Source organism: Cyrtonyx montezumae, unplaced genomic scaffold, assembly GCF_038088225.1.
Source record: "Cyrtonyx montezumae isolate F1298 unplaced genomic scaffold, pur_monq_1.0 scaffold_37, whole genome shotgun sequence".
Lineage (NCBI taxonomy): Eukaryota > Metazoa > Chordata > Aves > Galliformes > Odontophoridae > Cyrtonyx > Cyrtonyx montezumae.
The window spans coordinates 1,609,436-1,622,555 of NW_027072042.1; the positions used below are offsets into that span (position 1 = coordinate 1,609,436).

Genomic DNA, 13,120 nt, shown 5'->3' on the forward strand with positions numbered 1-13,120 from the left:
GTGCACAGCTGTGCTGGGGTGGGGGAGGGGGGGAGAGGGACGCGGAGGGGTTGGGGGGGTCACGGAGCGGCTGCGGGCGGTGTATTTGGGTGGGTCGGGGATGCTGAGAGCGCTGCACATTCCCGCGTCCCGCACGCCTCACCCCGCAGCCTTTGCACCGCAGCCCGCACTGTGCAGCCCACAGCCCGGACAAAGGTCCAAAGCGTTTATTACTGTCACACAGAAACACACGGGAGGATAAAACCCCGCAGCCGCCGGCTCTCAGCTCGGGGGGGCCCCGCGCCCCCCCCCGCCCGTCAGCCGCCGCAGGAAACCGAGCAGCGCGGGGCCGCCCGACGGCGCGGGGTGAGCCCGGCGGGACCCCCACCCCGAGAACAGCGCGGCGAAGCGGGACGGGGTCGCGGGGCCGGGGGGAGCCGGGGCCGAGGGGACCCTGTCTGGCAGCGGGGATCCGGGGTCGCTCCGCACCTCGGGCAGCGCGGGCAGCGCCGGGGCCGTGTTCCGTCGGAGCAGCGCCGGAGCGGCGTCGAGGGGTCGGGCGGATCCGCGGGGCTCCGCGTCCCGCAACGAGCACGTGGCGACGGAGCGGCGTTTGTGCCGCTGCTGCTCGAGCTGCCGCCGCCGGCGCTGCGTCTGCTCCCGGGCGCGGTTCTCCTGCGCGGCGACGGCGTCAGAGCGGAGCGGGGCGGGGCGGGGCGGGGCGGGGCAGGGCGGGGCGGGGCGGGGCGGGGCGGGGCGGGGCGGGGCGGGGCGGGGCGGGGCGGGGCGGGGCGGGCGGTACCTGCACGGCGCTGGCGAAGCGCCCCGCGAAGCCGTGCAGCGCCGCACACAGCTCCCGCAGCGCTCCCGGAGCCGCGTCCTCGCAGTAAAAGTCGAGAGCGGCGGCCGCTGCCCCGCACATCCGCTCCCGCTCCGCCCGCGCCGCGCTCAGCTCCTCCTCCGCCGCCCGCAGGAACGGCCGCAGCCCCGCGCCCGACGCCGCGCCCACGCCACGCGCCTCCGCCACGCGCGCCGACAGCCGCCGCAGCTCCGCCTCCACCTCCGCCTCCTCGATCCTGCGGGACCGCCGCGCTCAGCCCCGGACGGCCCCGCCGGGCCCACGCGTGACCGCGGCGTCACCCTCACCGCGAGGCCAGGCCCACGTGCGGCAGCTTGCTCGGGAAGTCCAGCAGCCGCCGGTCCGTCCGCGCCGCCTCCTGCGGGGAGCGACAGGAGCGCGATAGGAGCGCGATAGGAGCGCGATAGGAGCGCGATAGGGGCACGACGGGAATGACAGCGGGGCAGGACAGGAGTAAGGATGCTGCAGGAACGTGACACGGACGTGCCGGGTTGCCGACGAAGGGGTGTAGCCGGGGGGAGGGAGCCGTGCTCCGTGCGGGGGCTGCGGCGTGGGAGCGACCTTGGGCCGGGCCGGGGGAGGAGCGGCATCCCACGGACGGGCAGCCGGCACAGAGCGTAAGGACGGAGCCGCGGGGGAGCGCTGCGGGGCGCGAGGTCGGCTAGGGGGAGCTGCGGGATCCCCCTTCGCAGCCGGCCCGGAGCGGCCCCGCACGACACACCCCCCCCCCCCCCGCCCCGACGCGTTCCCGCGGGCGCTCACCATGGCCACGAAGTGCAGGAGGTCCACGCCCGGCTCGTTGGCCCTGGTGTCGGGCAATCTCCGCAGCGAGGCCAGGCGAAACCCGGCGGCGCTGCCCGCGTAGCCGCCCTGGGGCAGAACGCGGGGTCACGGCGGCCCGTGGGGCCGCGGGGTGGGGGTCCGGGGCCGCTCACCGCGTTCAGGTGGTTCCCCGCGCTCAGGATGAGATGCAGCACCGCGTGCAGCTCCTCGCACCGCACCACCTCTGCGGGGGGCGGGCGGTGAGCGCGGTCGGGACGCGCCCCTCCTCCCCTCCCGCAGCCGCTCCCGCACCCTCGGCGGCGTCGGTCAGGATGCGGATGGAGGCGCGGAGCGCGCCGAGCCGCGGGGAGAACTCCTCCTGCAGCACCATCAGCTCCAGGCGCTGAGCGTAGCTGCGGGAGACGGGGGGGGTGGGAGTGGTGAGCGGGGCGGCCAACCCCGACCCGACGCGCAGCCCCCCCGGCTCCCACCTGGGCATCTCCGTCAGCAGCAGCATGAAGAGCTCGGGCTCGGGCAGCTGCTGGGGGCAGCCAGAGAAAGCGCGCAGCCGGGACACCTGCGGGAGGGGCGGGGAAGCGGGGAATCAGAGGGGCCCTCCGGGGGCTCCCCCACGCGGGGCTCACCTCCACGGCGCCGGGCAGCATCCGGGACAGCTCGAGCAGCAGTTCCGCGCCGTACGGCGCCCCGACGCCCTCCTCGATGTCCCGCACGATTTGTCGCACCGGGCTGGGACAGCGTGTCAGCACCTCCCGACGGGCACGGAACCCCCCCCCCTCCCCGGGAGCAGGGCCTCCCCTCCAAGGGGTGGGACCCCCGAGGAGCACGGACACTCGCGAAAGGACGGAGCCCCCCCGCCCACGTTCTCGGGCACGGCCCCGTTCCGCGCTCCCGGGGGACGCCGCTGCCCGTCGGGTTCCGGCTGCGTCCGCTGCCCGGGGGGGTCCCGCTCACCGCTTGAGCTGCTTCAGGAGGACGCCGAGGGCGATGCTCCGCTTGGGCTCCAGCAGCGCTGCCTGCGGGTGCGGCGCGGTCAGGGTGCGGGGCGCGGCGGGGGGACACGCGGGGGTCCGTCCGCATCTCACCGCGGGCGGCGGACGCTGCCCCGGGGACGCCCCGCGGGGCTCCCGGAACAGCAGCCGCAGGCGGGGGAGGTCCAGGGGCGGCGGGGGGGCTCGCGGAGCCCACACCGAGCGGCGGCCCCGCACCCGCGCCGCGGGCAGCGGCTCCCAGTGCAGAGCCCGCAACCGCTCGCCCCGCGCGGCCGTCGGGGGGGACGGCAGCGCCGGGGGGGGGGGCGGCGGCGGCGGCGGTGCGGGGCTGCGCTGGGAGTCCATCGCTGCGGGGAAGGGGGGGGGGGGGAAGGGGGAAGGGGGTTAAGGAAGGGGGGATGGGGTGAGCACGGCCGCCCCGCTGCTCTTACGGCCCCGAACGGCCCCGCCTCACCTCGGCTCCGCCCCGGGACGGTCCGCGAACTCCCGCAGGCGTTGGCCCCGGTCCCGGCGGGGCTGGGAGGCTCCGGGGCTCCTCCTCCGTTCTCCCCTCGCGTCGGATGAGAGCAGCAGCGGACCGGGGCGAGAGGGCCGATCCCCGGCAGCGCTCCTGACTGGGCCCACGAAGGACTTCAGCGCAAACGAGACGCCCCGCGCCCTGTCCCGGTCGCAGCCGTCCCATCGTGCCCTCCCGGCCCACGATGTTTCCCCCCTCGCGCTCCTCCCGTCCAGCCTCAGCCGCGCTGGTCGCGTTAGAGCCGCTGCCAGCGCGTTCCTGGCTCTGTGCTGGAGACGGGCAGCACAAACATTTGCTTCCCTGACTTCTGGTCCCCCTTATCCAGTGCTCAGCAGTGAGGCTGGAGGGGGTGGCACTCCCCAGTGCTCACGGGGCTCCATCACAGTACCCGCGGCTGAGGCTGCAAGCCTGGGGGGGGCTGGGGGTGATGGGGAGCCCCGACGCTGTGCCCCACAAACCTCTCGAGTCCCACAGAGGGTGCAGGACTGCAGCAGAACCGCCCACAGCCTTTGGGGACCCCTACACCCCGGCGTGGCTGCGCCGCGCACAGAGGGATCCACACCACAGTATTCTGATCCACACTATTTTATTCTGATCGGTACTGTTTTATACTGATCCATATGGTTTTATTCCGGAGTCTTACAGAAGTGGGGAGGGAAGAGGGGGGTCAGACCTTCACCGGGAAAGGGGGAGGTGTCAGATCCAGACATTAAATTACCAGGAATTAAATTATCAAGAAAAACAAACTTGTCTCAGGAGAAAGTGCCCAAGTGCTGCATGAGGCCAGGGCTAGAAGCAGCACTCAGCTGGAGCAGGATGAGCTCTCCCCACCCCGGGACACCAGCCAGAGCCCCAGCACTGCTGCACGCAGAGGAGCAGCCGCACCGCACGCGGACACACACACTGTCCCCGGGATGCAGCCACCCTTTGGTCCTCGGTTTGAGTCCCCACCACCCCCAAGGGGACCCGTGGGTGCTCGGGGAGCGGGGCTGCCCAGCTGCCTCCACGCAGTGTGGGTTGGGAGCACGGCCCCCTGGGAAAGCAGTCCTCAGCCCAAGGGCCGCGGCCAACCTCTCCTGCATCCGCCCGTGGGAGCTGAACAGCCCCGGCCAGGGGACGGCTGCTGGGCCTGGGAGAGCCAGGCACAACTGGCCTGCAACTAAGGGGAGTGTAGTGTGGGGCTGGGGGAGTGCAAGAGCAGCTGCCTGGGAGCACCAGGGATCAGCCAGAGGGGACAGGGCAGGCCTGGGGCTAGGTGCAGGCAGGAGCCCTGGCCACCAGCTGCAGCAGGGCTGGGACCCCGTCCTCCCCCATCAGGGTCCAGGAGGGAACCCGGGAGTCCCAGTGCTGCTCCTCTGCAGCTTTGTCTTCATTTCAAAATAAACATTTTTGCCAGAGGGTGGTGGCATGTCCTGCCTGGCCCTGCAAAGCCTGGCTCAGGGAAGCAGGGAAAGCAGCTGGGACACGTGGAGCCACGTACCCTCCTGCCCCGTGGGGAGACAGTGGGAGGCTGTGGCACATCCCACCCTATCCCACAAAGGTGCGTGGTGGGGTCTGAGCGTCCCAGCCTGGGGAGGGAGGGGTCTGGCCCTGCAGGGTCCTGGGACGGCATCCACCATCCCACCAAGGGGTCTGCACAGGGGAGGGAGAACAGGGCCGAGCAGGATGGGACTCTGCCCCAGGGGGAGGCGAAGGCTGAGGGAGCCCCGGCCTCCCCAGGCAGGGGGAGTGACCCACTCAGAGCTCCAGCTGCCCCTAACCAGGTCCCTGCCCCATCGGCGTCCCCGGCTGCAGCAGGGCCAAGGCTGCATCCCCAGCTCACCACTCGTGATTGTGGTCTGGCCCTGCGCCGGCGGTCAGAGGTCCGAGTTATGGTCCATGTCTTCCCCGGCTAGAGCACAAGGTGGGGCAGGCTGGGGGGCTCACTGCTCCTCCAGCCAGGAGGGCTTCTCAGCACCGGGGGTCTTCAGCTTGATGTTGAACTGCTTGAGAGTCTGCTCCAACTGCTGCTGGTTCCCAGCGAAGTAGGCAGAGATGGCGTTGTGAAAGAGCAGGAGCTGTTTGTGCATCACCTTGATCTGGGGAGAGCAGGAGTCAGCGCACAGCCACCCCGCCCCACTGCCCAGCACCTAGGGATGGCAGGGATGAGCCAGGACACGGCCTGCCCAGCACAGAGCTGCAGCAGCCAGCTGGGAGCTGGGCACCCGCTGCGGGTGGAAGGCGGGAGGATGGTTGGACTAGATGATCTTGTAGGTCCTTTCCAACCTATGAACCTATGAACCCCGCACAGCTCCCTGAAAACACAGCTTGAACACAGAGCAGCAAGGCTGCACAGCCTGCGAGGCAGGGCCAAGGGAAACGCATGCACAGCAGGGCCCCGTCCCGAGCCCTTCCCCACCTTGTTCTCCTCCAAGAACTTGAGCTTGATGGCCACATCAGCGCGCAGCTTTTCGTACTTGTCCTTGTGGCTCTGGAACTGGCTCTGGGCTGCATCCAGCCTGCACAGGGTGCTGGCATCCCGGGGGCCCATGCTCAGCTCCTCCAGGTCTGTGCGGTACGCGTCATACTCCAGCCTGCACAGGGACACCAGGGGTCAAGAGCTGCAGGGCGGCCCCTCCAGCACCTGCAGCCACCCAGCCAGGCCTGAGGCCCACCCTGCTGTCCTACCTGGCTGTCTCGTACTGCTTAACTGTCATAAGTGTGTCCTCCATAGTCTTATTTACCAGCGTGTTGATACTGGAGACGAAGAAGTTAACAGCTCCCAGGAGTGTTTCACCGTTCTTGCAAAGCAGTTTCTGCGTCTCTGCATTGTAACCAAACTCCTCCTGGGGCAGGGAGGAAGGTGGGTGAGGGTCTGTGGCAGCACAGCCTGCTATGCCCCTGCCCTCCCCCCACCGCCAGACCTCGCCTTGCCCTGGCTGTACCCAGAGAGAGCCGGCACCAAAAGCCCCTGCACCCCTCCCCAGCCCCGTGGCAATCACCAAGTGCATCTGTCCTCATCCTCTTCCTGCTTTCCCTCACGTGCCCGGGGGTGCTGACAGCAGAGTGCTGCCCAGGCTGTACTGCAGACCCCAAAGTCAATCTGCATCTCCTTCCCAGGCACAGCAGGAACAAGGCACACATCAGAGCCCCACCGGTGTACCTGCAGCTCAGGAGACTTCTGGCTGAGGTCTGCAAAGGCATCCCCCAGGGCGTGCTGTGTCTGCACCAGGCTGTAGAAGTGGTTGGTGAGTGCCCTTGCCAGCTGCAGCACGCACTCGTATTTGCGCTTGGTCTCCCGGAGCAGTTCAATCTGTGTCTCCAGCTCCAGGTCCACCGTGCGGGAGCCCCGGCCAAACCTCTCCGAGATCAGCTGCTTGGTACACTGCAGGCAGAGCAGAGGGAGGGGGTGCCAGGGCCCCAGTCCCTGCCCATGCCTGTAGGGCTGCTGCAGAGATGCCCAGAAGCACTGCCCATCCATCACTGCTCTCTCCTGCCCAGCCCAGCCATGCCCACACAGCCAGGGATGCAGCGTACCTTGTACGTGTTGATGCCCCATTTCTTGACAATGTCAAACTTCTCCACAGCAATACCACGGACAACCTCCTCCCCTCCGACCGGTGGGCTGGGATGGGGCTGGTGGAGCCCGGAGCCTGGAGCACAGCACACCACTGAGACTCAGCACAGGGCCTGGACGCAGGCCAGGCTGCCCACCCCCCAGCACAGTGCCCTCAGGGCTGGGGCTGCTCCCCGGGCCACACTGCTGCCTCACAAGCTGCAAGCAAAGCAGGCTCCCGGTGCAGGCACATCCACCCTGGGCAGCCCCGTGTTTTGCAGCTCTCCCCTGCCAGTCAGGCGCTGCTACCAGGCTCAGCAGAGCTCGCAGTGCCGTGTGATTTGTGATGTGCCTACAGGCAGCAGAGTTTGGTCCCCAAAACCCTTCTAGAGATTGATAACCAAGGCCCTGGTGCCGACAGCACTGGCTGCTGCCCACATGGGAGGTGCTGTCCCCCCACCTGCTTACAGAGCTGCTGGCAGGGACTGCCCTGGACAACAGTGGTCCTGGTGCTCCTGTACTGGGCAGCACTCCTTGTGCTCCTGAGCACGGAATGGGTGGAGGAGAGGCCAGGCAGGGACACAGTGCATCCCACAGCCAGGCACAGCTCAGCCTCATTGCCTGGTGCAGCGTGGTTTGGAAGTGCCATGTGTGCCCACAGCACAAGGATTGAGAGAGGACACAGCTGCTGAGGGAGGCATGCGTTGGGTTGTCCTCCACCACGGCAGGGCAAGAAGCTGGCCCTGAGAAACACAGCACACAGCGGCTGCCTAGAGCCTGCAGCAGGAGGACTCCAAGGCTGTGGGGCACCACGGGGTGCTGGGGTGGCTGCAGTACCTGCTGAAGCACCAGCCTGGCTGGCCATCCTGCTGGCAGCAGATGCACTGGGGCAGATGGATGGTCCTCGGGGTGAGTGAGGTTGGACAAGACAGCCTGGAAATGGAGGGGCTAGGCAGGAGGTGAGCAGAGAGGGAAGAGGTGGGGTGGGGTGAAGGACATGAGGGTGGGAACAACCGGGACATGGGATGAGCGTGCAGGAAGGATGGCAGCAGGGGAGCAGATGAAAGAGTGATGTGAAATCAACAGACACAGATGGCCACTGGACAGACAGCATCACACCTGAGGCACCCAGGCTCCTCTCCAGCTTCCTCCCCATCCCCAGCTGGTGTCAACATGCCACCAGGCTGAGAGCTGGGACAGGCCAGGGCTGACAGACACAGGGAAACACTGCACCACGTTCCCCCCGCCACAGCAGGCTGTCAGCAAAAGCCCATCTCCCCTCTGCCTATGCTAATTCACCTGTTCACCTGGCACAGCACAGAAGGGCCCATGGTGAAAACAGCTCTTTGCAGCAGATGGGTCGAACTGGCCAAGAGCTGGGACACAGAGACTTGTGTGAAACAGGAACGGGGTGAGAGTGATGGAAGGGGCAGAGCTGCTCTGGCTGTGCTCACTGTGGCTCCAGGCATGCAGCACCAGCAGCAGCAGCACCCCTCCAGCACTGAGTGCTCTCAGCCAGGTTCAAAAGTGCCTGTGGCTCCCAGGCTGGCAGCAACAGCGAACACGGGACATTAATGCAGAGCCTGGGGCTCAGTACCCCTCCGCTCTGTCCCCCACTGCCTGCAAGGCATCTTTCAGGCACAGCCACCATAGCTGTGCCAATGTTGTGTGCCTCCAGGGCTCTTCCCCGGCACCAGAAGAATGCCCAAAAGCTGAGCCCATGCATCACAGACCAGTGCCACAGGAGGGCAGAGCAGCTCCCACAGCAGGAGCACTGCACCTACAAGAGAGCTGGGCATCTCCACAGCTGCCTGTGAGTGTAGGGCATGTGCAGGGCACAAGTGCAACTGGTTGGAAGTCATGGCCCTGGGATGGGCCCCATACCAGCAGCTGATTGGCAGCTGTGCTGTGCACTGGGCCTGTGAGGAGGCTGTGCTCTGCAGGGCTGTGTGGCTGTGACTCAGAACAGCCTCTGCTGGGGGCAGAGCTGCTGGGAGCAGGGACAGTGAGACTGGTCCTGTCCCAGGGTGCAGCAGGGTGGTCTGTGGAGTGCTCTGCTCCTCACCCCCAGCGCTGTGCCTTTCCCTTTAGACCTTCCATCAGGCCACCCAGCCTCCCAGCTCTGAGGGCCCTGTCCCTGTGGAGGCTGCTGTACCTTTGATGGCGCTGGTGGGGATGATGCCCTCAGCGGTGCCTCCGTAGCCGCCAGACACAATGCTGGTTTCATTGAGGTTGGGCCCTGACACCATCACTTGCTGCAGGTCCTGGGGGAACAGAGCAAAGAGCTGAGGCATGAGGACAGGCACCCACCCCCTGGGAATGACGTGAGCCCCCCCGCCCAGTCCCAGACCTGCTCCAGGCCGTCGTCCTCAGGCAGGCTGCCTGCATCCCCGTTGCTGTTGATGGGGATCTCCATGGTGGCGGCTTTGCTCATGATCCCATCCGACATTGTCAGGGCCTGCAAGGATGCAGAGGCTGTGCACGGGGCCGGGCAGCACCGCGCCTCCTTGTCCCGCCCCGAGGGACTGGCAGCGCACCCTACAGCTGTTGGCGTGGGGCCTGGGGTCGGAGCCAGGAGCCACGTCCGCAGTGCGTGGCAGGGCCGCTGCCGGACCGGTCGGGCCGCATTCCAAGCACCAGCGCACGCCCCGGGCCGGCCCCGAACGCCGTTACCTCGAGCCGGGCCGGCACCCCGGGGCGGGCAAGGGGAAGCTCTGGGCTCCCTCCCGGGGCTCACACCCGCCGCTCGGACCCGAACCGCGCCGCGGCCCCGGGCAGGAGAAACAGGCGGCGGTCGGCGACGACCCGAGCATCCGCGGCTCCCAGCGACCCCACGCCAAGACAGCACCGGAACGGGGCACGGAGCCGCCCCGGGGCCGGGTCTCTCACAGCGCGTCCTCGGCCGGGCCGGCCCCGTTCGGCGGCCCCGGGGCTCCCCCGAGCCGGCGCCTCCCGAGGCCCAGCGACGCCCTCCCGCAGCTCCGGCTCTCACCCCGCCCCTCCCGGCCCGGCCTCGCCCACCTGCACCGCCCCGGCCCCGCTGGGCCCCCCCCGCCCCGGCGGCCCCGATCCGCCTCGGCCCGGACGCACCGGAAACGGCGTCACGCGCCACGCGGGGGGCGCCGGGAGTGCGAACGGGAAGTGACGTCAAATGCGGCGCCCGGGACATGGAACCGGAAGTGACGTCTATGCGGCGCCTCGGGCGGAAGCGCGGCGCGGGGCAGCATGGAGCCGGCGGAGCAGCAGCGGCAGCAGCTCCGCAGCGTGAGCGGGGCGGGGCGGGGCGGGGCGGGCTCCTCGGCTCGGCCCGGCCCGGAGCTGTGGGCGTGCCCTGACCGTGCCGGCCGCTGTCTTGCAGCTGCGGGACTTCCTGCTCGTGTACAACCGCATGACCGAGCTCTGCTTCCGCCGCTGCGTCTCCGACCTCGGCTACCGCCTGCTGTCGCGGCACGAGGTGAGCGGGGCCCGGGCTGGGGGTGGACCGGCGTGCCGGGTTGCTACGCGCTGAGCCGCTGCCGCCCGCAGGAGCAGTGCCTGGACGGCTGCGCCGGGAAATTGGTCCGTGCCAACCACCGCCTGATGGGCGCCTACGTGGCCCTCATGCCCACCATCGTGCAGCGCCGCAACGCCCGCCCCGAGGACGGCGCAGAGCACTCAGCACCGCAGGGCCCGGCGGTGCCCACGGCCGCTGACACATCTCCTGCGGGCACATAGCAGAGCTGGGGGCACGGTGCACCTCCATGGCTGCGAGGACGCTGCAGGACAGCCCGGGCCCATCACGGCTGCTGGCAGCGTGGCAAGGCCCCGCCTGTGGCAGCGCTGTGGAGCAGCAGGTCTGCTCAGCACCGCGGCCGGGACTCGCAGCGCCATGTTCTGCTCTGTGTCTGTGCTGCCAGCGGGGTCTGCCCACCCTGGGGGCATCAGCCACGGGCAGCACTGCAGATACAAAGAAGGGAATCTGTAGCAGCTGCTGTTCTGGCCAGGAGCTCCCAGCTGGACTCTCCATTGCCACAGCTCTAGTGCTGGGCTCTACAGAACCGAGTCTCTTGTATTTGTAGGAGACCATTTCATGGGGCTAATAAAACACTTCTTGAGTGTCACGTTGTTAGGGTGTCGTGGAGGTATGTAGACATTGCTCCGCAAGTACCCCTCTGCGTGTTGCGTCCTGCTGGGCCAAGAGCACCTTCCTCTGAGCAAAGGGTTCACGTTGCTGCACTGCTCCTTCTGGGCACCCTTCCTTAGTCTGTGTCCAGGCTGCAGGCTATATGAGGTTGTGCCTCTGGAGCAGGGGCTGCCCACTGCAGCACAGCGGGGCCCAACCCATGGCCATGGATTGGCATTAGGGGTGGCAGAGCCCTCAGAGCTGCAGAGCAGCACTGGCTCCTGTGCCCCACATGTTGCTGTGAGGCTGAGCATGCACAGTTTGTAACGGGCGCTGCAGATCAGTGCTGCTGCCCATGCAGTGCGTACAGCACGGTGCAGACCTGAGTGGCACAGTCCTCCTGCTCCTGTGTGGCCTATGGGGCTGGTGCAGCACACGCAGGGAGCAGGGCTCTCCTGATGCTGGCCTCATTTCAGTGCTCTGCAGCAGCTGTGTTCCTGCAAGCACGTGCAGGGCTGGGACTCACAGGGTCCCAGGATGGCTGAGGCAGGAAGTTCATCTGTCCCTGTAGGTGTTATAGGTGCTAAGAGAAAGGCACACAGCGATCATTGCCAACAGTGAGGAATGTACTGAGCAAGCAATAAATGAGCAGAACAGCGCTGGGTGCCACGAGTCTCTGCTCCACCAGAGGTGCACAGCGGGGGCCTCCCGTCCCCTCTTTATTCTCTCTTATCTCTGCATTCATGTCTTATCTTCTTCTCTTCCTGGGCTGCGCCGGCTGTTGCCAGGGGGTCGTTCTCTGCCTCCTGGTGGTCGAGGTGATGAAGGCCGTAGTCTTCCTCAGCTCTGATCATGTGCACTCAAGAGGAGATCTCCACATATTTCTCACATTTTCTCAGAAGGTCACTGTTATCTGTTGTCCATTGTACAGGATGTGAGAACTAAGCACTGTGGCTCCAACTTGCACAAACTACAATAGTTTCCAGACAAAACATCCATCCGTGTGTTTCAGGACTTGTACAGAGTTCCCAGAAAAACACTGACATATCTATTTCGAGTCGGTTTGATTAACAAGTACAAAATTAACTTTTACCACACAGGGGTGCTCCTGTAGGGATGCTGGGAGCAGGGATTGCTCCTTCCAAGAACTGCTTTCTGTCCTCCATCGTGGCTCTGTGGCTGCAGCCCGGCCTTTCCCTGTGCTGTTGTTCTCAGCTGTGCAGAGTGCAGCTTCCCCCCACACCAACAACGTGGGGCTGCTGAGTTCACATGGCCCCTGGGTGCAGTGCAGCTGTGTAACTCCTCGCTGTGGAATCAACCCAGTAGGTGCAGAAAGAAGCAAGCAGGGGTCACAATAGAAAAACAGCCCTCCACAGGAGGAGAGAGGAGCAGCTTTATTCAGGTCCCCCGTAGTCCCACAGCTTCTGCCACCACTGCCTCTGTGCAGCTGCTGTTTGTGCACAGCTCCTGCCCTCCTCCTCACAGCGTTGGAGTCTGTGCAAAGCACGTGAGGAGCATGAGGACTTAAACACGCGTGGAGCTGAAATGCGTGCGTGTATTCAGCTGAAACCTACCCTGGGAGGCAACTGCATTCATGGAGAGCACTTACTGCATGTGCCAGGGTGCAAGAGCACAGCAGAGGTGAGCGGGGCAGTCTGATGCTGCTGTCATGGTGATCCTGTCCCTCTGCTCTGCGCTGTGAGACCTGACCTGCAGTACTGCACCCAGGCATGGAGTCCTCAGTACCAGAGAGATGTGGAGCTGCTGGGGAGCATCCAGAGGAGGCCACAAAAGTACTCCCAGGGATGGAACAGCTCCCTGCGAGGACAGGCTGAGAGCTGGGGCTGAGAGCTGGGAGAAGGGAAGGCTGCAAAGAGCTGAGAGCATCCTTCGGTACATAAAGGGCCATGGGAAAGGAGGGGACACACAGGGTCTGTGTGACAGGACAAGGGGTGATGATTTCAAGCTAAAAGAAGAGATTCAGACTGCATATAAGGAAGCAGCTTTTTACAGGAAGGGCGGTGAGACACTGGCACAGGTTGTCCAGAATGGTGGTGGTGCCCCATCCCTGCAGACAGCCAAGGTCAGGGTCGGGGCTGTGAGCACTGATGGAGCTGTGGGTGTCCCTGTGCACTGCAGGAGGGTTGGCTAAATTGCATATGCTCTCCAGCAAGTACAGGGGCAGTGCCGAGCAGGTGGGCTCCTGCTGCACCGCCGTCCTCTCACAGCACAGCCCAACTTCGGGATGTTTCTCCTCTCACAGGAGGTGGCCTCAGTCTGCAGGGAGCCAGGGCCACGCAGCGGGCTGTGTGCTGATAGCAGCCGTGTGGGAGGGCTGGGAGCAGCGTGTGAGCAG

General features: G+C 66.4%; 3 protein-coding genes across 5 annotated transcripts; 1 reads left to right on the top strand and 2 right to left on the bottom strand.

Annotated features, from left to right (window-relative positions):
• Window positions 1-201: 201 nt before the first annotated feature.
• On the bottom strand, window positions 202-2,955 carry LOC136054434 (FH2 domain-containing protein 1-like). The gene is made up of 10 exons (XM_065745702.1): window positions 2,704-2,955; window positions 2,573-2,634; window positions 2,245-2,347; window positions 2,092-2,177; window positions 1,913-2,013; window positions 1,774-1,844; window positions 1,601-1,708; window positions 1,126-1,196; window positions 782-1,055; window positions 202-654 (listed from the first exon to the last, which is right to left on the bottom strand). The coding sequence occupies exons 1-10, from the start codon at window positions 2,953-2,955 to the stop codon at window positions 262-264; spliced, it is 1,521 nt and encodes a 506-aa protein (XP_065601774.1). The 3' UTR covers window positions 202-261.
• A 1,357-nt stretch (window positions 2,956-4,312) lies between these two features.
• On the bottom strand, window positions 4,313-9,431 carry ARFIP2 (ADP ribosylation factor interacting protein 2). 3 transcript variants are annotated; one of them, XM_065745772.1, is made up of 8 exons: window positions 9,013-9,431; window positions 8,818-8,926; window positions 7,500-7,595; window positions 6,644-6,759; window positions 6,270-6,491; window positions 5,795-5,952; window positions 5,526-5,700; window positions 4,313-5,205 (listed from the first exon to the last, which is right to left on the bottom strand). In XM_065745772.1, exons 1-8 carry the CDS (start codon window positions 9,109-9,111, stop codon window positions 5,050-5,052), a joined length of 1,131 nt encoding a protein of 376 aa, XP_065601844.1. In that variant the 5' UTR covers window positions 9,112-9,431; the 3' UTR covers window positions 4,313-5,049. The 3 variants fall into 3 exon arrangements, with proteins under 3 accessions (XP_065601844.1, XP_065601843.1, XP_065601845.1); XM_065745771.1 differs by having other exon boundaries at window positions 7,500-7,610; XM_065745773.1 differs by lacking the exon at window positions 7,500-7,595 and having other exon boundaries at window positions 9,013-9,428.
• Window positions 9,432-9,843: 412 nt separating this feature from the next.
• TIMM10B (translocase of inner mitochondrial membrane 10B) lies at window positions 9,844-10,376 on the top strand. Its single transcript, XM_065745716.1, has 3 exons — window positions 9,844-9,926; window positions 10,021-10,116; window positions 10,188-10,376. The coding sequence occupies exons 1-3, from the start codon at window positions 9,888-9,890 to the stop codon at window positions 10,374-10,376; spliced, it is 324 nt and encodes a 107-aa protein (XP_065601788.1). The 5' UTR covers window positions 9,844-9,887.
• The last annotated feature ends 2,744 nt before the right edge of the window (window positions 10,377-13,120 follow it).

What these genes read in the sequence shown, in the direction of transcription:
- TIMM10B (XM_065745716.1), top strand. Translation starts at nt 9,888, where the DNA reads ATGGAGCCGGCGGAGCAGCAGCGGCAGCAGCTCCGCAGC. An exon ending in AGCGGCAGCAGCTCCGCAGC is followed by an intron (nt 9,927 to 10,020) that starts GTGAGCGGGGCG and finishes GCTGTCTTGCAG; the next exon opens with CTGCGGGACTTCCTGCTCGT. An exon ending in GCCTGCTGTCGCGGCACGAG is followed by an intron (nt 10,117 to 10,187) that starts GTGAGCGGGGCC and finishes TGCCGCCCGCAG; the next exon opens with GAGCAGTGCCTGGACGGCTG.
- LOC136054434 (XM_065745702.1), bottom strand. Translation starts at nt 2,955, where the DNA reads ATGGACTCCCAGCGCAGCCCCGCACCGCCGCCGCCGCCGCCCCCCCCC. An exon ending in CACGTGGGCCTGGCCTCGCG is followed by an intron (nt 1,056 to 1,125) that starts GTGAGGGTGACG and finishes GCGGTCCCGCAG; the next exon opens with GATCGAGGAGGCGGAGGTGG. An exon ending in GCTTCGCCAGCGCCGTGCAG is followed by an intron (nt 655 to 781) that starts GTACCGCCCGCC and finishes GTCGCCGCGCAG; the next exon opens with GAGAACCGCGCCCGGGAGCA.
- ARFIP2 (XM_065745771.1), bottom strand. Translation starts at nt 9,111, where the DNA reads ATGTCGGATGGGATCATGAGCAAAGCCGCCACCATGGAGATCCCCATC. An exon ending in CCAGGCTGGTGCTTCAGCAG is followed by an intron (nt 6,760 to 7,499) that starts GTACTGCAGCCA and finishes GCTGTGCTCCAG; the next exon opens with GCTCCGGGCTCCACCAGCCC. An exon ending in GGGGCATCAACACGTACAAG is followed by an intron (nt 6,492 to 6,643) that starts GTACGCTGCATC and finishes CTCTGCCTGCAG; the next exon opens with TGTACCAAGCAGCTGATCTC.